Below are 23332 nucleotides of genomic sequence, written 5' to 3' on the forward strand. Positions count from 1 at the left end.
CAGCTTGACATTTGTCTATTGACATTATATTATGAAACTAACGGTTATCTAACCTTCTTTTCTACAAGAAAACTAGAAAAGAGCTGATAACTCTTAAACGGCTGAACCAATTTTTTTAGATTATAGCTAAGAACACTCTCGATCAAGCCATCTTTCAAACAAAAAAAACTAAATTAAAATCGGTTCATTCGTTTAGGCGCTACGGTGCCACAGACAGATACACAGATACACAGATACACAGATACACAGACACACAGATACACAGATACACACGTCAAACTTATAACACCCCTCTTTTTGGGTCGGGGGTTAAAATAATAATTGAATAATGGAAAACTAGACGTTCCTTGAGTCTGCTTTTTTCAGCAGTCATACCTGACTCCTTAGGTGCTTATATAAAAAAAACCGATAATTCACTTTAGGAATCTCGACAAGTGTATAAAGAATTACAAGCATTAGTAAATTGTCGAGTAAGCCTGAAAGGCTCTGTCTATCCATTACATAGGCTTAAACATAATCGGCTACCGCTGAAGTGTTATCGATTATACTTAACATTGAAAGGGACAACGCCTTCTTTTGTTACATTACTATTGTAATAAGATTGTTAAATAATCCGATAGGAACTAGAGGTTATGTCTTATCTGTTCTTAGATTATGCACTGCGACACCATTTACATATTACAGGTCATTCTTATGTTAAACTGCATCCCCTACACTAATTTTCAGAAGAAGTTAGAAGATTAATTATATAAATTCCTTGCGTCTGTGGACTTACTGAAATACACGTAACAGCCACGACATAAATAAATGTGAGCCTTTTTAAGAATTCGGCTATGCCAATTCCTCATTTGGGACCTAAAATTTTCGGTCACACATTCCAAACGTGTTACACAAAATTCCTTTAGTGGAGCCCGAAATTTATTGATCACACATTCTAAAACGATTAATAGTGTTTTAAGTGTTTTTTACGGAATACGTACTACACGGGTTTCTAAATAGCTGCTGCTGGTTGTATATTATAACTAACGTTTGAAGATTGTTCACCAAGAAATCATAACAAAATTTTATTATCATTTTATATTGTTTCTTACACCAGGCCGCCGCAGCTGTGGGTGGCTATTCCCTCCATCAGTTGCAAGGCGACAAACAACACGGCGTAACACGAAGCGGGTACCTCCTGAAGAAATCCGAAGGCAAAGTGCGGAGGGTATGGCAAAAGAGGAGATGTAGAGTCACGGCGGAAGGGTTCCTGGACATCTTCCACGCTGATGAAAACAAGACACCGGCAAGAGTGAACCTTCTTACGTGCCAGATAAAAGTTGCCTCGGAAGATAAACGGGCGTTTGATCTAGTCTCATGTAAGTATACCTGATTTTTCCACGAATTTTTAAACAGCGCAGTAGTCGAATTTTAAGCGGTGAGCAGGGTTTCGGGCGAAGCTGGGTGACATGTGGGGCATTTCACGTCAAGCGGACAACCAAAAAAAAGTGAGGTCGTGAATTTTGTTTATACTCTGGTCAGTTATACTTCTAGTAGACGTGGATATATACACACAATGTTTTTTTCGTATGATGCTTTATTGCTGAGTTATGAGCTTTTAAAAATTTACTAAGAATGAAGTCCGTTATTTTTGGATGCTTATTATTTGTAACAATTCATTTGTAAATAAAACTAAAAAGCATTGTTTATTATAGTTAAAAAGTTGAAATTTTTATTTTTTTTATCGAATTCTAAATTTAAATTTTTTAACGTATAGTAAACCGGAAGTGAACATTTCAAATCGATATTTGAGTAACTTGGCCAAAATAAAAATAATTTTTTTTTACCGTGAATTAAAGCTTACATGTACTTATTCTTCACCAAAAAAAATTGTAACGTGATGTCTAATAGTTTAGGACTTAGTAGCCCAGTAATTTGGTCGTCAAAAAGGGGCTTATCTGGAAAGTTTTCAGAAAGTTATGCAAATTGGTGGTTTTATAGATTTCGATGTGCTCTTTCCGAATTTTTATTTTGCCACCTCGTACCTTTGCCGCTCGCGCCGCCATCTTGGAAAAATGGCGCCCAAAAACAGTTTTTTCACGATAACTTCTTTCCCATTCATTTTACGACAAAAATTGCTATGTAACAATTAAACTAGAGACAATTTCCTACAATTTGAGTAGTCACCTTTTTTTGTAGACTCAATAGTTTCAGTGTACGAGCGCCACAAAGCCCACTCCAACACTCGTTTTGGCTAAATAACTCATTTCCACACCACCATGTGGTAGAGTGAGTGGCGTGATTTTTTTTTACGGTATCTCCAGGAGAGGGTAGTCACCTTCAATTTAAGACATCACTTCGTTCAGAGAATACTAACATTCTTCAGAATTCCGCTCGAGATAAGAGTAAATATACTGCATCGCAGTTTCGATCTCATGTGAATATGGACCTTTTTTTGGGTTTCGAACCCAAAGGATGCCAACGGGACCTTATTACTATGTCTCCGCTGTTATCCGTCCGTTTGTCTGTCAGCGGGCTGTATCTCGTGAACCGTAATAGATAGAGAGTTGAAATTTTCACAAAATGTGTATTTCTATTGCCGTTATAACAACAAATAATAAAAATTTCAAAATGGCTGACATGAAAAAAAAACAAAAAAGTAATGTTATTTCTTGTTTGATGGTACGGAACTCTTCGTGTGCGAGTTGGGCTTGCACTTGACCCATTTTTTTATTTTTTTAGTTTGTAGTGCGAGGTAAAATTTTTAATGCACGAATTGCGATATTGTGTATTGACTGCGACCACATTATAAACATGCTCGAGATGCCGAAAAATCGGTCAAGTGCGAGTCCAACTCACATAGGAAGGGTTCCGTACCATAATACAAGAAATAATGCTCTTTTTTATTTTATTTTTCATGACGGCCATTTTGAAATTTTTATTATTTGTTATTATAACGGCAATAAAAATACACATTCTGTGAAAATTTCAACTTTCTACCTATTACGGTTCATGAGATACAGCACGCTGACAGACAGACGGACAGACGGATAGGCAAACGGATGACAGCGGAGGCTTAGTAATAAGGTCCCATGGGCATCTTTTAGGTTTAAAACCCAAAATAAAGGCTCATATGCACGTGAGATCGAAACTGCGATGCAGTATATTTACTCTTATCTCGAGCAGAATTCTGAAGAATGTTAGTATTCTCTGGTCGAACTGATAGCTTAAATTGAAGGTGACTACCGGCTCCTGGAGATACCATAAAAAAAAATCACGTCACTCACTCTACCACATGGTGGGGTGGAAATGAGTTATTTAGCCAAAACGAGTGTTGGAGTGGGCTTTGTGGCGCTCGTACGCTGAAACTATTGAGTCTACAAAAAAAGGTGACTACACAAATTATAGGAAATTGTCTCTAGTTTAATTGTTACATAGCCATTTTTATCGTAAAATGAGTGGGAAAGAAGTTATCGTGAAAAAACTGTTTTTGGGCGCCATTTTTCCAAGATGGCGGCGCGAGCGGCAAAGGTACGAGGTGGCAAAATAAAAATTCGGAAAGAGCACATCGAAATCTATAAAACCACCAATTTGCATAACTTTCTGAAAACTTTCCAGATAAGCCCCTTTTTGACGACCAAATTACTGGGCTACTAAGTCCTAAACTATTAGACATCACGTTACAATTTTTTTTTGGTGAAGAATAAGTACATGTAAGCTTTAATTCACGGTAAAAAAAATTATTTTTATTTTGGCCAAGTTACTCAAATATCGATTTGAAATGTTCACTTCCGGTTTACTATACGTTAAAAAATTTAAATTTAGAATTCGATAAAAAAAATAAAAATTTCAACTTTTTAACTATAATAAACAATGCTTTTTAGTTTTATTTACAAATGAATTGTTACAAATAATAAGCATCCAAAAATAACGGACTTCATTCGTAGTAAATTTTTAAAAGCTCATAACTCAGCAATAAAGCATCATACGAAAAAAACATTGTGTGTATATATCCACGTCTACTAGAAGTATAACTGACCAGAGTATAAACAAAATTCACGACCTCACTTTTTTTTGGTTGTCCGCTTGACGTGAAATGCCCCATGTATTACCCACCTTTGAACGTATATTCATCCTAGCATTTTGGCCAAATGATAAACAAGATTTTAGAGAGCTTGATTACGATCTCAATGATCAGATTAAGATAAAAGATGAATAATAATAATCGGTTGTTTGATTTTTCGAGATAAATCGTAGCCTATATCAATCTTCAAGTTTTTAAATATATCCATGCTGAAAATAACGTCGATCCGTTGCTCCGTTGCTGAATAATAATTGAAAGACAAACCAACTAACACACTTTCACATTTATAATATGGGTAGTGATTAGTTTGCTGTTAGGGATAAAAACAAGCCTAATGTGCTCTCCGAGACATGGCGGAAAGGAGTCTTTGATTTCAGGCCACTAATGGAAAATCGATTTGCTCATCTAACTAATGTTTTCGTAGTACGAGTATGAGTAAGCTCGTCTTAAACTAATGATTGTTCATTCACAGGCCATTGGTTATGCGATAAGTTGCATTTTCATATATTAGAAAAGTTATCTCAATAATTTAACATATTATATGGTAATAGTTATTATTATTATTTGATAAAAGTAGATATTACAATAAATTATGTTTCATACCTATTGGACAGATAACTCGTAATAATCTATAGAATTAAAGGGAGGAACTGACTGACATCAATATACAGCTAAAACCGCTGTGTCAAGGAGTTTTTCCATGTAGGGTTTCTCTATAACGTGACGCCCAAAAAGAAATATGTCATGTGATGTGTGCAATCACGCTATCACACTAATATTATAAAGGGGAAAGTTTGTGTGAATGTATGTATGTTTGTTACTCTTACGCAAAAACTACTGAACGGATTTGACTGAAATTCGGAATGGAGATAGCTTATATACCCTTTTTATCCTGGAAAATCAAAGATTATCTACGGGACTTTGAAAACCCTAAATCCACGCGGAAGAAGTCGCGTTTTTTTTTTTAAGAAAAAAAAAGGTTCCGACGAATTGAGAACCCCTCCTTTTTTCGAAGTCGGTTAATAAACGTTATTCTTTCTTTTCTTTCTCTCTTTCTTTCTTTCAATACGCATCAGTGCACTGGTGTTATAATAATATCTACTATTTAATTTACCTAATGTATATAATATCGAAAGTGATTTTCAATAGTGATAAGCCCTTCCATATATCTCAATGAATATTATGTAACCAATTCATTTGGAAATCACGCGCTGTTGTTTTGATAAGGAATATTATCTGTGCGTGACAATGTTTGAAAATTGCGTTGTCAATTACAATGCTGTTTGCAATTGACACATTTGGAACGAGGCGACCATTAACATATTGGTCTAATGAATATATACGAGTATCTGAAATGAATGGATCCCTATCATATTTAGTACCTATATTTAGAATTTGGTTTCTGATATTTTTGCACACTATTTTACCAAAATGGGGTAAAATTGTACCTATATAATAAATTATACTGTTATTCAATTGTATATTCTTTGCAAACAACTAATTTTATTATCACTTTACTATATTATTTCTTCAATGCAGGTAATGAAAATGTTTGCCATTGATAAAAAAAACCCCTTTAAGTGAAGATATTTAATTAGTGTAAAATGATGGTCGAACATTACGACATATTTCATTAAACGATAGTCTTTCATCATTTAACTGTATTTGGCTAACTAGGTAGTGCCCAAAACCGAAAAAAAAAATGTTTTCTGTAGTAAAATTGTATAGCTTTTGTACAACTGCTGTACTGGGTAACACTCTTTTATTGCAGGGATAAAATGCCAATTGAGGGCAGCAAGAATGCCGTAAAATGCAATTACAATATTATTGTGATTATAGCAATGTGATAATCCCAACTTCCGTGCTAGATATATCCTTCAGGTATAACTACGGCTAATTTAAAACTTACTATTTCAGATAATCGTACCTACCACTTTCAAGCGGAAGATGAAAACGAACAGCGAGCATGGGCGTCGGTACTCGTCAATTGTAAGGAAGGAGCGTTGATGAGGGCGTTTCACCAGCAGGCTGGGGAGAGCAACGATAATGGGCATTCCTTGTTAGATCTACAACGAGCTATCATACGTGCTGTGCGGTCGTTACCTGGGAACCAAGTGTGTGCAGATTGCGGATCCACAAATGGTAAGATTCATCTTTTTACTCGTCTAAGGCAAAAGGAAGGGTTGTGATTTTAGCTGTCTATGTATGTATGTAGGTTTGTATTTATGTGTGTTCCACCGTAGCGCCTAAACTACTGAGCCGATTTTAATGAATGAGGTGTCGATTCGTTATTATGGTCCGGGTAACATGGCATCAAAAAAATGGGAGTCTCCAAAAATTTTTTTGTTATTTGTGTCAAGTGAGATATCAAATGAAAGAGAAAAAAAATCATCATGAGAGTTCATGAATATAAATGAATACAATGTTGAAATACACCAACCGAGAGAAAAACAATTTTACTATATCTATCGCTATCTATCGGCAGTTCGCGGGTAGTAGTCGGGTTTTAGTGCTGTTTAACTTCATCCTATATTCTATTCTCGAAGAGAATGCTGTATAAGGCTCTCGCTGTTACAGAATCCTATACAAATGACGAAGACAATAACCCAATGGCGTTAACCATTTTGAGTCACCAACCAATCACAAACTAAACTATGTTTTCAAAATGGATTTCCAATGTTTTTTGATAAACATAGATTTTCTTACACAGCACAGTTTTTGAAAACATTGTTATTGGCTGGTGCCTCAAAATGGTTAACGCCCACTGAGATTTTTGGCTGTGTCTTTAATCTATCCCACTACACTAACACTTCTTCTACTCTAACTTCTTTCCGTGGATCGAGTATTGTAGCTAACATAACTGACAAAAAAAAACTCAAATTACCCACTTTTTATCATCTTCGTCCATGATTACTACAATTTAACTGAAAACCGTATAACTATACCCACATGTTTTGTTTTCGTATGAATATTGTACCCACACATAATTATGTAGTTATGTATCAAGTATCATCATTGAAGTTGTATTCTCTTGTATAACGACGGTAAATGATAGCGTTAAGTCCTTGGTGGTGGTAATTACAGTACAGGCGTCATGGTCGTCACCTAGCTACTGGATGAGATGAGAGGACAATGTTACAATGTTACAAGGCAATGCACGCGAATTTATCATTAGAAAAGATCTATCTACAATTATATTTGCATTAGACGATACCGCGACGTCCGCGTGGATTTAGGTTTTTTAAAAATCTCGTGGGAACTCTGCTTACCGTAAATATGTCGTTTGTGAAGAAATAGGAGAAAGAAATAGAAATGTGAGAATAGAAGAAGAGACGTGGCGCAGTCACATATCTCCTCGAATGAACAAGTACAGCGATACATAATCATAACGTGAAAAAATGAGTTACTCGCGTCGCCACGTCTTCACCTTTCGCTATTTTTTACTTCTAATTTGTCAGTTTGTCTTAAATTTAAAATGTCATTACGGTAGAATCAGGCATTCACCATAACAGTTGCATTCAAAATCTATACATATTATGGACCCCATGAAGGATTACCGATATACTGTAATTTTTGGTAAACTAAGCCGTGAAATATAAATTATTATAGCTGTGATCTATTACTTCTTTATCATAAGACCGCTTGTTTAACTCACGGCGCTTCTAAAACCAATCGTTCAACTCGATGCAGAATAAAGTTTCAAACTGTTTGATATAGATCGCTCTGATAAATCGTAAACGTGAAATCGATTATATCAATTGATTGAAAAATACCGTTTTATTGCGTTTTGCAATCGAACTCGCTGCATCGAGTCTAGTATTTTTTGCTTATTAAATATGTAAAAAAAATATATAATAATATTATAAATATTTACGGAAAGAAAATATGCTTAGGTCACGACTTCAGCATATGGTGAAAAAGCATTCAAATTAAAATTAAAAACTTGAAATGACTAGAATAAAGTTGTATCTCGAATGTAGTGCATAAATGTTTAAATATAGGCCACGCGTCCGGGGTTTCCCGGATTCGTCCCAGTTTCTACGGTTCACGGAAGCGTATAAAGCAGGATATTATTTCTACAGTATCCGTGGTTTGCTGCTTCGGTATTTTAATAATGCTGTGATAGTTTATTTTGCTTAAATTTATAACAAAAGTTGAATAATATGACCAATTGATAGATAATTGGCAGTTTCAGTTCACATAGGAAGCTAGCTTCCTTCTACATTAGTCATTACATTGACTTCTAAAATAATTATAAAATTACTAACAACTTTTTTTAATTTATAGACTAGGACTTGGCTGCAATCATTCTTGTTGGCAAATGATGCAGCTTAAGATGGATCGCGCTTGCTTAGAAGATGCCAATTCACTCTTGATTTGAACACTTAACAAATCAATCAATATATTATTATGTTGTAAAATCTTAATGTTTATACTTTTCTTTCTAAAGCGCTACGCTTACGCTAGTTTATAATAGCTATTTGGTAACAGTGTTGTGAAGCAGTTAAAAAAAAAACAGCACAAAAAATGTGCAATTTACCGCTAATTTCCACTAACAAGTTGATTAAACTGTTGCTCAAAAAAATTACTTTATTATTATTGTTTTGTTACTGCATTATAAAATGGAGGCGATAGCATCTCTGTATGCATTTTCTTAATTGGCACAGCGATTGTTTTGCTGTAATTGGTTTATCGTGTTAATTGGCCGATGAAGGCTCATTGTTTTCCACAAAGCTATCATATTAACTCATTGTTGCATAATTCTATTGTTAAATGGCGCACAGTTTTTTGTTTTCATTATTCAATAATCTGTGACTTGATAACAGCATGTTTATATCTGCTGGTCTACTGCGGAAAAACTGCATTAATCATTCTTACAATCTCAATTGTTGTGATTGGCTCAATTTAATGTACTCTTGTTGCAACAATGCATTGTAGCCAATAGTGAGCGAGCGTCAATTAATAGTAACTATAGATTAAAATAAGTTTTAGTTCAGACAGGTGTATTCCTTATGAACTAACTAGCGGATGCCCGCGACTTTATCCGCGTGGATTTAGATTTTTAAAGATCCTGTGAGAACTGTTTGATTTTCTGGGATAAAATGCCTATGTCCATCCTCGGGATATAAGCTAACCCTGTACCAAATTTCATCAGAATCGGTTAAACTGTTGGGCCGTAAAAAGGTGGCAGACAGACAGACAGACACACTTTCGCATTTCTAATATTAGTATGGATGTTTCGCATTGAAAATATTTAGCTTCGATGCATTCTTGCTTTTAAATAAATATTGTTACACTCTTAACGTCCATTAAACTGTTTGAATTTGCTATTGGCTAAAGTGCAAAATTCTTTACAGATCCCACCTGGCTATCGACGAACTTCGGCGTAATCGTGTGTATAGAATGTTCTGGAAGTCACAGAGAACTAGGCGTTCACATATCAAGGATACAGTCGTTAACGTTGGATAGACTGAGCACCTCACAGCTTCTGATTGCGAGGAACATGGGGAATCAAATGTTTAATGAGGTCATGGAGAATACGTTGGACGATAGAGATAAATTGACACCAGAAAGTACTATGTAAGTAGAATTTTGAGCTTGTCGCTTAACCTGATCTACACAAACGCACTAAAAGTAATTAGAATCCCCCATTTTTTTTCCGCGTTGTTTTTAAGTGATGTAGAGATGATTAATTTGGCAGATCCAAGTTGTTGAAATCAGTTTATTCTAAAGGAAGGTTTTCCGCAATGGTTCTCGAGTTAGGTACAGCCCCATTAGCAAAGTCTTACCCGACAATTTTAAAATAACAATAAAATTGTGAAAAATCACAAAGTAAAACCGGAAAGGTGCGGTACCCAGGGGAGACGTTTGAATCCTGCCAGTTCCGCTATTTTTGATATGTATATTTAAAATTATTTAGACCAAGAAAGTGTATGTAAAAACACTATCATAAAAATTATAAATACTTATTATTTCAATTGTTCTTACATTTTTTATTAGGGTGGATTTTAATTGCAATCACTTTTTGCTACCAGGGAAGAAAGGTTAAGGTTTATCCGGGAAAAGTACGTGTACCGGGCGTGGGCGGCGCGGACATGTCGGGACGCGGCCGAGAGACTTTCGGAAGTGGAGCACGCAGTCAACAATGGCCACCTGCAGAACTTACTGCAAGCTTACGCTGAAGGGGCTGACCTAGGATCCGTGCTACCCAGTTCGGTAAGTAAATGATGTCATCCCGACCGAATCTCGGCCACGGCGTCCAATCTCCATAGAGATAAGCGGTCTGCGCGGGTGAGGCTTTCTGTAAAAGGGCACGCAATCAACAATGGTCACCTTACGCTGAAGGGACGGTTTTAGAATCCGTGCTGTCCAGTTTGGAAAGTAAATGTCCTTTCGACCGAATTTCGGACACAGCGGCCAATCTCCATAGCGATAAGTAAAGGCCTAGGTATAACTTGTACCGGTACTTAAAAAATAGGTTTTCGCTGATAAATGATATATTGTTGTTTTTAGGATTGCGGCGAAACGGCTCTCCACCTCGCCATATCCCGAGAATTAGGCGACGGTTCTTGTCTTCACATAGTCGATTTTCTAGTCCAAAATGGCGGTTCGCAACTACTAGACAAAGCCACGCTATCTGGTATGACCGCGCTGCACTTGTGCGCGGCGATCGATAGGACGGAGCCTATGAAATTGTTGCTGAAGGCAGGAGCCGATTCTACGATAAAGGACAACAATGGAAGAACTGCGTTGCAGATTGCGAGGCAGTTGGGGCACCATGCGTGTCAAGAGTTGGTAAGTTTCTTATAAAGTTATGGCTGAATTAATAATGATACTTGGTTGCTAGCCCGTATTGTTTGTTGGCTACAGTACCGGCTGGGCCGCTCGAATCAGCCTACTGATTCGCTAACTCGGTGTCTATCACTGAATGATAACCACTGAACTCATTTCGACGTTTATTTTTGATTCATTGAAGGTTTTCTATGGAAAAATATTTTAATATCGCTCATTGGAGCAGCAATGCAAAACCAACCAATGTCAAATGAGCTCGGTAGCTATCATTCAGTGTTGGACACTGAGATTCTTATGTATTCACTTAAAATTTGTGCATTTTTGTAAAGTGCGCACGATTTGTACGTGAAAACTATTGTTACTTCACACATTTTGATATTTTATATTGCAATCGTGCAATTGCTAAATATTTAATTCAATTGATGCGCAAAGTAAAAGTAAGAAAAACAGAGTTTCAAAAATGACAAAATAATCTCTTTCTTCCAGCTCGAAAGTGTAGACAAGCGGGAGAAGAGTATTTATGAAAACATCAACATAGACTGGAATCTAGCCCACGATGACGGCTCAACGGATTTCTCTGACGACGATACCGTTATCGACGAAAGGGTAAGAACTCAAATCTTCTTGCATCCTATTCCTCTTTGCCGAGGTTCTGACGTCTTACAATAATGGTAGGGATTTCTCGGGATAAAAATGCGGTGTAATCTTAGGTCCTTCCCTGTAACAATGCAACTAAATTATTGTAAGAAAACTCAAGAATGTTCGACTTCTTTATTTTTGAAAAATATTCATCACTGAGTTTCTGGTTAGCATCTAACGGTATTATATCTATCAAGAAAAGCAATTTTTAATTAGTGTAAATTAGCACCCAGAAAAATCACAGACAGATCTTTGATGAATCAAAATGTTAAGTAAATAGTTTTTAACACATCAAAATGAGTAGTTAGACTTTTCGAGGAGGCTTAGGAAATATAAATATTATTAATACATGAAGTAGTTTAATTTTTTTCAGCAAAACGGTAGCGTGACGCCAGAGAAGAAATGTCCCAGATCGCGGCCTCCATCTTATGCGGGTACGTGCGGTGCGGGGGGTGGTGGTGGTGGTGGGGATTCCCCTGTGCTTCGCTCCAGGTCCTCGACTTGCGACTCCTTGCATCACGCGCCGCCTACGCCGACCACGCTGCCGAGGAAACCCAACGTTTGTGAGTATGCTTATTTAGGAATTTGAACCTTATTTTTGTTGGAACAAGGTTCAGAATTATTTGGCAGTCTTTTGATGTTACTGCGTTTCTACTTAGCGATGAAGGTAGGTAAGAAAATGGTCGGACGTGAGACGACGGATTTTGCACTTGGTCGTGGTGAGGATACCCGTGCTTTGCTGCCCGGTCTTAACGCGCCGCCTACGCCGACCACGCTGCCGAGGAAAGCCAACCTCAATTATTGTGAGTATACTTATTTAAGAAATCGAACTTTATCTTTGTATAGACAAGGTTCAGATGTATAACATTGTATTGGCATTCTGTTGACGCCTTGACTGCGTACTATGGATACCTATGTTAAGGTCAAATACACTTTATTGAAATTCGGTAGCTTGAGGTTTTTTGGTGTGTCTGTATAATTAATTTATTATTATTTAATAATTTTGTTTGAAATAGCCTACTAAAATGAAAGTAGTTTCTTGCATTATTCTAGATAACATAGGGAGCCTGAAGAAACGTGCGGCGCCCCTACCTCCGGCTGTGGCGCTGTCACACCCCCCGCCGCACCCTCGCTCCACACCCTCACCTTCGGCTGACAGCACAAGATCTATTCATGGCAAGTACAATACTGTCCAGGCTCATACGTAAAATATCACAGTTCATGAGAGTTAGGGAACTTGTAACAAAACGTCGCGTCGAGGCTTCGACATCACTGGCAGGCGCCAGAATGTAACCTACATTTACGCTAGGTAGCCCATGTATCACGTATTTTTCTTTGGTTTCCGTCACCCATAGCCTAATATTTGAGTTTTGTCAGAGTGAACTAGAGTTCACTCTGACAAAACTGTGACTCAAACTCAACATAGCCATACGTCTTCGTGCAATCGATCTGTAATAATTAGTATCCCTCCGTCAGGTGGTGTGAGCGGAGCGGGCGCGAGCAAGCACCGGCCGCAGCAGCCGCCGCCCACGCCGCCGCCCGCGCCGCTGCACAACGGCGCGCACAGGGACGAGCCCACGCCGCCGCCTAGGAAAGTAAGATTACGCCTTTTATATTTTTATACTTTTCACTTTATCGTCTTTGACAATATATTTTCAGTTGAATAGGTTTTTAGAGCCAGTATCCTCAGTACAAGATTTTACTTCTCACTAAGGTTACCACTTGGTAGTATTTGAGAGTCGAAACACTTTAGCGTTAAAGTAAAATGGTCCTTAACTGCCTTGTTTTAATGCTCCAGTTTATACATATATGTATTTACAGGCAGCGCTCCAAGCGGAAACGTTGCGAAATTAAAATCAATGGCATTGAATTTTTGACTTTAAGTCAAGGTTCTTTAGATCCATTTTACTTTGACGTTATTTTGTATCAAATTGGTGAGAAGTAAAATCTCATACTGAGGGTACGGGATGTAATATTTGCCTGATCCGATTACCGTATCTGTATCGCCGACGCGTATCATGATCGTAAATCTTCTCTGCGCATGAGAATTTTTGCATGCACAGCGATGATATTATGTGGATGAGACGTAGTCATCATACACAATACGATACGATACGATACGATACGGCCCGTTTAATGGCGAGTCGGATTTTGTTCGACCAACAAAGGAGAAACCGGTCAGCGATGAAATGTAGATGGGGCGCTTAATAGTAAAATGTTCCAACGAACATCGTTGTCTAATATCTTATCCATTAAATAAACCAGTGTAAATGATGATTAACCCAATTAGTTCAACGCCTATTTTGATAACAAGAATCGAAATAACCTAATAGATCTACAGGGTGTATTTGTTTTGCTTCAGAAAAAAAATAGATTGCAACTGGAAAACGCTGTGAAGGGAAAACTGAAAAGGGTAAAGACTGAGAGAGCTTTAGTGTACTTTGGCTTACCCTTGTTTACATCCTATACACGATTTGTTTTTTTATTTGTAAATTGACATTCTTTATTGTCTTGAGAATACCTACGTATATAGTTATCCTTTTAATCTCTGAATCTTTTTAAAGTTACGATTAACTTAAATGGTTAAAGTTAATGGTTAATCATACAGGATTATCATTATTACTTATACATAAATTTTTGCCCACTATGTTGGCACGCCTGTCTCCATTTTCATACCATGTTAGTTCCAAAGATTTCCATTTCAAAGTATTGCGCACATAAAAAAAGATTTCCATTTCAAAGTATTGCGCACATAAAAACGAATTCTCTTAGAATGAAATCCATAGAGTGCACTTTAGCTTTGCTTAGACTTAAGGTTCAGTTAAAACGAGATAGACTTATGCCAGCTGTATAACGCTGTCTCGTTTTAACAGTGTCTTAAGTCTGAGCAAAGTCAAAGTGCGCTCTGTCGACCTCAGCCTAAAACTGCGTCTAAAGTTAGATGTTTAGATTTGGTATGTGTATGGATTGATTCTGATCGTATTTTGGTGTGCTTCCAATAAGTAGTTTGTTTGTTTCTATATTGTGAACAATTTCATGGCCATTAACTTTAACCCAAACACCTTTTTTTTAATTTCCTATGGAGATATCCAAAGAATTTCCAAGGAGGTATTGCCAAATTCTCTAGACAATAGTTTTCTGTAATCCCTCATGAGATTCCAAATATTCCAAAGAGATTATACGCGCAGTTTTTGGTACTTAGTTGTAATCTACTTCATTAAAAATTGCATGTCCTTTACCCGAAAGCTTTCTTCAGCTTTGTACCTTTGATATAAAAAACTAAGTTTTAGAATTTGTTAGAGTAGAAAGTGTAAGTTTTAGATTTACTGTACATATTAATAGAAATGTGATAATATGGGAAATATGAATTCCTTTCCATTGAAGAAACGGTGCACAATTTTAACAAATTGTTTTTAAATACTAACACACTCAAATCGTATGATTTGCATGGTTTTAAATGATTATTATGTTAATTAACTGTTGATCACAATTAAATAAAAACTGAAACTTTAAAAAAAATTAATATCAGTCACTTGAAATAAAATGTTTTTCCTATGCAAGCAAAATAAATATTTTACAATAATCTGCTCGAAAAAATTTCCTAAGTATTAGTACCTACCTACTTATTTCTGCGATTATCATGTCTTTACTATATTCTCGTGGATTATTGTAATAACTTACGTTTTTATTAATACTTTGGTTGAAAATTCAACAAGTTCAATCAAACATTTCGACATACCATTAGAAAGCTTACGAATCTTGTCAATCAATTATACATCAACGATTGATGAGTGCTTCATCTAGAAAACTACCCCTGCGGTGCCTAATCCTTCCTTTTCTAGTATTTTACAATCCACAGATTGACTGATATATACCTAGAGGGTTTTATAGTTTGAATTTTAAATTATTGTACAACCATGAAGTACCTACTTTTTGAAAGGACGGTTTTTTTTTTTGTAGATTACCTGATAAAATTTGGCATGTGTCCATTATTATGTGGAACATAAGTATGTCCATTTTTTAGTTCGATCCGTAAAAAATCTCTGAAATTATTACCAGTCAATCTATCTGAAAAATAGGCATATGCGTAGCTTAATCAGGATAACAAAAACACTGTAATAATGTGAAAGGCAAAAGAATTAGAAGGAAGGAGGTGCGTGCTCCCAGTGATCGATAAAACATAGAAGGCGCGTTTCTAACATTTGTCTTTTGAAAAAATTGTCTATATAAACCGCAATTGAATTTTGGATGCTTGGGGTAGAGTATATGATAATGCACCGGCAACCATGGTAGAGAGTTTGTTATGCTATAATAGTACGCGGCAGGAAATATTGCACATCGAATTTTAGATACAGATTTCAGCCTCGTAGAGCGTCGTCTCTGTCTTTCATACTTGTGCACTACCTGTGTGACAGAGAAGACACTTGGTTTGGACGGACGTTCGTTTGGTCGGTCTCAACGACAGAGACAACGTTCTACGAAACCATTATCTCATTCTAAAGTTTGATGTGAAATATTTTCTGCCGGGTTACTGTACGTAACTTGGTACAACATCATTTTCAAAAATGCAGAGCCAAATCCTAATATTATTGTGGAATATGCGGAAGGCATATTATACTTTATCCTGATTGAGATACTCATTAGTATAATCAATTATTATTTTTACTAAGAATTTTAAAATAATTCTTTATTCTTTATAAACTATTATTTTTTCTACTGTCACTATACTATGTAAACAGAAACAAATGCCTTATTTTGAAACCTAGTTTATTTTCACAGGAGTGTTCTAGTCAAGATTCATCACTGGAGCTATGCGATATATCGGATGGCTTAGACGACAGTCGGTTGCAGTCGGCGTTGTCGTGCGACAGCTCACGGTCGCGGGAACGATCGCGACGCTGCGACAGTCGCTCGCTTGACGTTTCCGATACCTCCAGCGTGCACTCGCGATCGCCTTCCACATCTATCACTATGGTAAGTAAAAAAAAATTGATACAGTAATAGCTTGCATTCTGGAGAGGGACACATTTTATCCCGGAAAATCGAAGAGTTCCCACGGGATCGCGTATATTTAAGAGATAGGAATTTACGCAATAGGAAGAAAGCAGCTTTGTTAAATTTTAAGCTGCAGCGCTGTACTAACAGAATTGTATTCTATTGCGTTGTAACAAGAGCTGTTTATTCAAACGTCTTTATGGAGTGAGCCTTCTGTAACTGGAAGGTACTTATAAGTATTCTGCAGTACTAGACTCTAATTTACGCATAATCTATATTCAGATGGGCGGCGGCATGCGGCGGTGTAGGGCGCTATACGACTGCTCAGCGGACAACGAAGACGAGCTCTCGTTCCGCGAGGGGGAAATCATCGTCGTCATCAACGAACGCACCGAAGACGACAACTGGATGGAAGGCCAAGTCGAAGGCACCGGCCGACGCGGGATGTTCCCCGTCTCTTTCGTACATATGCTGCCTGATTAATGGCAGAGAGAGATGGCCAGGTCGATGGTACCTCGTCTCTTTCGTGCATATACTATCCGATTAATGGTAGAGTGAGATTGCAAGGATCAGGTTTATGTATGCCTTTTGTGAGCAAAGATTTTAGCATCGTGTTGATTATATTACGTACGCGAATGTATTGTCAGAGTACTAGAAGATTGATGGCGGCGGTCTGGCAGCTTTAACATCGCTGCAAAATGCCAGGCTTCTAAAACCAGCAATTGTATCGTAGGGGTACATGCCGCCGGTTTTGGTTTGTAATATCCATAAAAAGTTTGAATGTTCGGAAATGCAACTGTCGGAAAGATTGTCATTCTACTTTAGTTTTGTTTTAACCAAAATAATAGATGTGTGGATGGTATGTTTTTTCGATTAAGTAGTTCTATCATGCTGGAATGAAATCGTCATAGATTGTATAAGAAAAAGAGAAAAATCAATTTTGCAATGATTGCGCATTACGACGGACCAGCCGCGCACGTGAATTTTTAATTCGAGTCTGTTAAAGAAATCTGGTCGACATGTCTCATTGAACACGCGGTTGATAAAACATAGAAGATTTTTTTTTGTCAATAGTCATTCGAAAATAGATGTCACAAACTCATGATTAGTTCGTACTGTGTCTTGCGACAGTACGACTGGCCGCTGCCATGATTGAACTGAAGACACATACAGTATATATGAACCGCTCACCACGGTAGAGTTTTCGCTATGTCAACCATAATGGGGTGTAAAGAATGCTTCTATGTTTTATCATTCGCTGGTTATTGCGGCTCGTATCGTCTAATCCAATTTGCTATAATTGATGTTGCCCTGTAGTAGGTGATACGCCATTTTAGGACCAGTCTTCTAGATTGATAAAAAATATTTTAAATGTGATATAGTAAAGATCTCACAATAATATGCCTATTCTTTGAAATCAAAACTGAACAGCTTTGGTACGTAATGTAAGGCCTAAAGCTTCAGCGTTCATTTGAAGAGCTCAGAGCTTATTTACTCTAGTGTTCTATATTCAATGAATCTTTACACATCTGTTTTAACGTGCACATTGTTAGGTTGTTAAAATATACAGAGTATAAGAAGAACGTTAGCAAAAACAAAGACAGGTGATAGTACGGATGATTACTGATAAAGTACCACAAAAAAACGCAAAAAAATAATTAAAATACTATATTTTTAATTAAAAGTTCGCAATGTATTGAAAATAAAACATCTGACTTACGCCAGAGGTCAACGAACGCTGTGTAGTTAGGTGCCGCGGGGTCAACGTCGCGTCGTATTTTCCTAGGCGGAGCATTGACTCCGAGTTTTGCACGCCATACATTGCAGATTTGGAAAATACTAAATCACTAAAACTACAAGTGCAAATGGTTATTGGTGTTGGATTGTGATTAGGTAGTATAATAATAGCGCTAAGTTTTTACTAGCGTTCTAATTACATCCTGTATAATACGCTTGTCGGGTTAAACAGAGGTCGATAAGGCTGATCGCATATTTCATGTGTCGAACGCGCTGTATCGCATTTTACAATTCCTTCTATAAAATCCGCACTCAAAATTCGATGAAAATGCAGCGAATTTGGGGCAGATGTGTGTTCATGATATCTTACACGGAATTAAATAAATCGTAATGTGCGGCGCGGCCAGGTATGCGATCATCTTAATACATCATTGTGATATTTATCATCTGCACAAAACATTGTTTTTATACAAGAATTTTAATACTTCATACATTTTTAAAACGTGACAATTTTTTGGAAAATTTTGTCATCTTTTTACATAGTTGATATAATCGATTTAAAAAATGTTTTAAACTTATTAAATAATTTGATTAATTATTAAGCGCTCACAATAATTGCTACAAAATAGTTACGAGTTGTCATAAAATGCTTTAGTGTTATGTATTACGAAATGGAAACACCAATATTGTAACTTATGCCACTAGATACTCCGTCCCGAAACGGATTTTTACTTGAACTTTTTTATTGTTTCCATCATAGTTCTGAAAGACCGATTTTTATCAAATTTCATGTAAACAGCAGAATGAACTACGAATTAATTGCGAGCGGAAATTATTGAAACACTGATATGTACATATACAAATACCCTGGAAGAGGTGTACCATACAAAATGAGAGCTTCACTAAGCTTCTTCTTCTTCTTCACTTGATTGGTGGCTTATTGTATTGCTAACCTAGCACAATGCACTTCGCCAATGTCGAGTAGCTTGAGGGAGGCACGTAGGAGATTGGTCGGTAAAAATGTGCCAATTTACTTTTCTGTAATAGTTTATAAATGTATTTGACCAGGAATTAAATTTGACATATTCTGTCAAATGGTCCTCATGCTGATAGGTACTATGTTGGCAGATATTGTCTCATCACTAACATTAGTTCCGAAAACACTCACATTACAAACGACGCTTACTGCTGCTATCAGCGCCAAAATTGCGAAAATCAAGTTGCTTCAAAAACCGATCGGCAATCGTAGTCCAGCGTATTTGTATAAGTAGACGTCAGTGGATTAAAAGAATTTAAAAGATACAGTTACTTGAGAAAAAAAGAGTTTTCTATTTTGCGTATATTTTATTTTAATTTATACCGCATCTGGCCTATGGGTGTAAGACCGCACAAAAAGTGTAAGGCGGTTTAAATCTTGTGTTAGCGGTTTTAATAAGTTTACCGCAACCTATTTTGCGGTTATTAGGTACAAAGGCTCGCAATAGAAATTCATTGTGCGTCCTAACACAAAAATGAGAATGTTATTTGAATTAGTACAACAGAATACTGCTCAAATGCAAAAGCAATAGTCATAGAAATTCAGAATGTATCCGTCTATAGCTACGGTCTATAGACATATGCGATTGCATGTGAATGTTTGTGTAAGGAGTTTGTTGTTAAGTGTATACCGACGGGCTGCATTTGGTCCACAAGCCAACTGCAAACTTGCAATTCTAATGTGGTTCTATTGCAGTTGATATAATGTCATTGATAGGCCCACACCGCGTAACTGCCTCACTTTGGATGTTCGGCGGCTAACCTAACTATTGGGGTTATTTATACGGGCGACCTATTTTGTAACTATGTCACTACAAAAAAGTGGACGACAGTTAATCGTGCCGTCCTGAATGTACAAGCCATGACAATTTAAACTGCTCGACTGTCTGTCGTCACAATAGACTGGGAATGTGGCTCCAGCTACACGTTCCGTCTTACCTGAGAGCTTACCTGCACAAGCTAGTTTGTGCAGATAAGTGCGTGTGTGTAGACGGCAAGACGGTATCTGCGCAGTTCCAAAAGCTGCTAAAGATTGGACTGCGCAGTTCTCGGTCTTACCTGCACAGTTAAAACTGCACAGGAGCGTGTAGCCGGAGCTTAAGACTTGCAATAAGAACTTTACGCAGATTGGCGCAGTTTATAGTCAACTGCAGTAGAACCGTATCCAAACTGTAATTTGCAGTTGGCTTGCACTCCAAATGCAGTTCCGTCTCTATAGTATATACATTAAGTCTAACGACATCGTAATTCGTATTGTACAGCTCAGATAGTGATTTGCCAAAAATTAAAATAAATGTGATCTTTGTAGTTGGAGTAATATTTTTCAGCGACAAACTATTTGACCAGTGAACGTTTGTTGTGTAGTTGTTCTCGTAGTTATGTCTTAGATTGTTGCCTAGAGGAGATTGCGCTTTCTGTATGGATACTACATGCTTCACGACCCGACAATTCTATTAAGTTACTTTTTATGTTAAAATTTTGAGGAAAAGTTCATTGAAACAACATAGCGGTACGCATATTGTTTATTGTGTATAACTACCTGTTTTTTTTTTTCTTGAAATAAGTACCTCAAAAGTCTTAAGTCTATCTTTAAACCCTTCTTTAAACTGTATTCCTTTTATTTTTAAATAATTTTTAATAGCTATACATTTCTTTTTGTTTAAAATGCTTCAATAAAAAAAAAGTTCCATGGTGCTGATTCGGGTTTACACAATTTCTAAAGCAAATTGACAGGTCTATTAAGCGTGGCATTCTTATATTCCCTCTGGAAAAGAAAAGCGCTACTGTTTGACCGGTCATTTTAGTGATTTTCTAAAATTGAATGTGAAACTGCACAAAATAGGTAACAAAATTGTTGTGTGGTCTGTAGTATCGATCAGAGCATGTATTATCTTGTTATAAATGTTAAATTTTATCACTTACACGATACATAACTTTTATGGCGATATTAGTTTACGTAAATTTTCTCATATTATACAATCTACAAATGCTATTATCTTTGAAAAATACTGATATCTAAGGGACCAGACGGTAGAAAATTTTAAATTTATCAATTCATATTTTACATTTATCCAATCGAAGTTAGTTATATATTTAATTCATGCTTGGATATTTTGTGGTTGGACTCAGAGCATTGAAATGCATTACTGCGATTAGTTAAATTATAAATATGAATTGATAAATTTAAAATCCTCTGCCAATTTGTGCTATCCCTTATATTCACTTAAAGATGTTAATAATATGATATTGTGATACAAGTTTTTACGTACCACACATTCCCTTGTAATTATTTTAGTTAATGGTGCTCATTTGGTTTTACACAATCTTTAAACTACAATGATGGGTCTAAACGTATTAAGTACTGCTATCTTTTTCACAACATTCTCTGCGAAAAAGGATAGCATGATATTTAGGGTGAGATTTATAGAGCAGCGCACTTTGACTTTGCTCAGACTTAAGATTGAGTTAAAACGAGACAGATTTATGTGAGAGATATACATCTTTCTCGTTTTAACTCTGTCTTAAGTCTAAGCAAATTCAGAGTGCGCTCTATAGATTTCACCCTTAGACCAGTCATTTTATTTTAGTTGAGAGATTGTGTACAACCGACTTAGTACCATTGTGTGTATAATAAGTTCAGTAATCCTATTATATTCATAGTGTTGTAAGTGATTCATACATTGTAAAGTTACCTTCATTAACGCGCGTTGCCATAACCTAGTACATAAAAGAGTAAGACGTATTTACGCCAATTATTATTATTATCTATTATTTAATAATAATCTTTTACACAGCTCAAGCTTTCATCCCCTTTACATTTTAAAACGAAACACTTATCAATTGTAACTAAAAACCTAGGTATTATAATTTTTATTACAAAGTAAAAAATCATGTACATAGATTCCTGATAAGATTTATATATAGCTATTATCCTAATTTATTTTTACAAAAACATCCTTTTTTACATTATAAAAAGGACGTCGTGTCTTTTGTGATAAAGTCTCGATGTATTATTTGAAAGAATAATTTATTTAATGGTAGGTACCTATGTTTAAAACAATTATTTGTGATGCCATTTAAACTTGACTTACATGATTTATTGTGGATTGCGTTCTTATAAACTAGACTTATTCCAATGCAATAGAAACTATTTAATGGCTCACTTAATAAAACACTTATAAAGAATGCTGTGATTAAAATGCTAATACTTGCATACTGCAATTTAACAAGAAGAAATGAGATTTAGCTTAGGGAATGCATTCCACAATTATTTATGAAAGTCAGTTTAATTAATATTACTTATTAAAGAAGTTATGTAACCAAATGATGCTATAGTGCGTAAGATGTTTTATTATGTAATGTAGTTTATTATAATTATGGAGTTGTAGTTGAGATAGTTTTTTCTATTGTGTATTATCTAAATGAAAATCTGTATGAATTTATCAATACATCATTTCGATGTCATATTTCTTGAATTTTATTTAAACCCAGCTATTAACACGTTACACACTCATCTCTTAAATTTTCTGAGTTAGGTATATGCTTTTTTAAGCAATTAAATATCACTTGCTGTGACGGTGAAGGAAAACATAGTGAGGAAACCTGCATGCCTGAGTTCTCCGACCATAATGTTCTCAAAGGTGTGTGAGGTCTGTCAACCCGCACTTGGCCAGCTGGACTATGGCCCAAGAGGGGAGACCCTTGCTTGAAAACAAGCCAGTGTTAGGTTGAACATGATGACCATGAATAACACGTTAGGTGAGTGGCGAGTCGAGATAAAACTTACTCTATTTTCAACATTGACATTTTCAAGACATCCTAAACTTGAGAAGATATTTTTATTTGCTGGCAGCCTACGGCAGGATTTTTATATAAACACGTAGAAATGATACTGCCATTGTCGCAACTAGAATGTCATAACTATAAGTCTACTTTGTCGTAGTTTACAAATTGCGAAAAACCCAAACCAAATAAAATTTGAATTTCGCGGGCATAGCCGTCGCTTGCCCCCATAGAGTAGGATTATCTTGCCCCTTAACAAAAATAGTGTTGTTCTCATGGATCCGGTTT

General features: G+C 36.3%; 1 protein-coding gene across 5 annotated transcripts in view; it reads left to right on the forward strand.

The window, feature by feature from the left end:
• The window catches only part of LOC123869987 (arfGAP with SH3 domain, ANK repeat and PH domain-containing protein), a 66981-nt gene extending 44253 nt beyond the window's left edge, over positions 1 to 22728 (forward strand). The window contains exons 6-17 of one of the 5 annotated variants that reach the window (XM_045913133.1): positions 1097 to 1358; positions 5981 to 6205; positions 9421 to 9643; positions 10099 to 10279; positions 10577 to 10858; positions 11342 to 11461; positions 11868 to 12057; positions 12530 to 12670; positions 12971 to 13089; positions 13857 to 13907; positions 16274 to 16468; positions 16772 to 22728. In XM_045913133.1, coding sequence (XP_045769089.1) covers positions 1097 to 1358; positions 5981 to 6205; positions 9421 to 9643; positions 10099 to 10279; positions 10577 to 10858; positions 11342 to 11461; positions 11868 to 12057; positions 12530 to 12670; positions 12971 to 13089; positions 13857 to 13907; positions 16274 to 16468; positions 16772 to 16972 — 2190 coding nt within the window. In that variant the 3' untranslated portion in view covers positions 16973 to 22728. The remainder of the gene's footprint in view (positions 1 to 1096; positions 1359 to 5980; positions 6206 to 9420; positions 9644 to 10098; positions 10280 to 10576; positions 10859 to 11341; positions 11462 to 11867; positions 12058 to 12529; positions 12671 to 12970; positions 13090 to 13856; positions 13908 to 16273; positions 16469 to 16771) is intronic. The other 4 variants (XM_045913141.1, XM_045913163.1, XM_045913148.1 and 1 more) reach the window with 4 other exon arrangements.
• Positions 22729 to 23332: the final 604 nt, after the last annotated feature.

The sequence above is a fragment of the Maniola jurtina genome, chromosome 2, assembly GCF_905333055.1.
Source record: "Maniola jurtina chromosome 2, ilManJurt1.1, whole genome shotgun sequence".
Taxonomy (NCBI): domain Eukaryota; kingdom Metazoa; phylum Arthropoda; class Insecta; order Lepidoptera; family Nymphalidae; genus Maniola; species Maniola jurtina.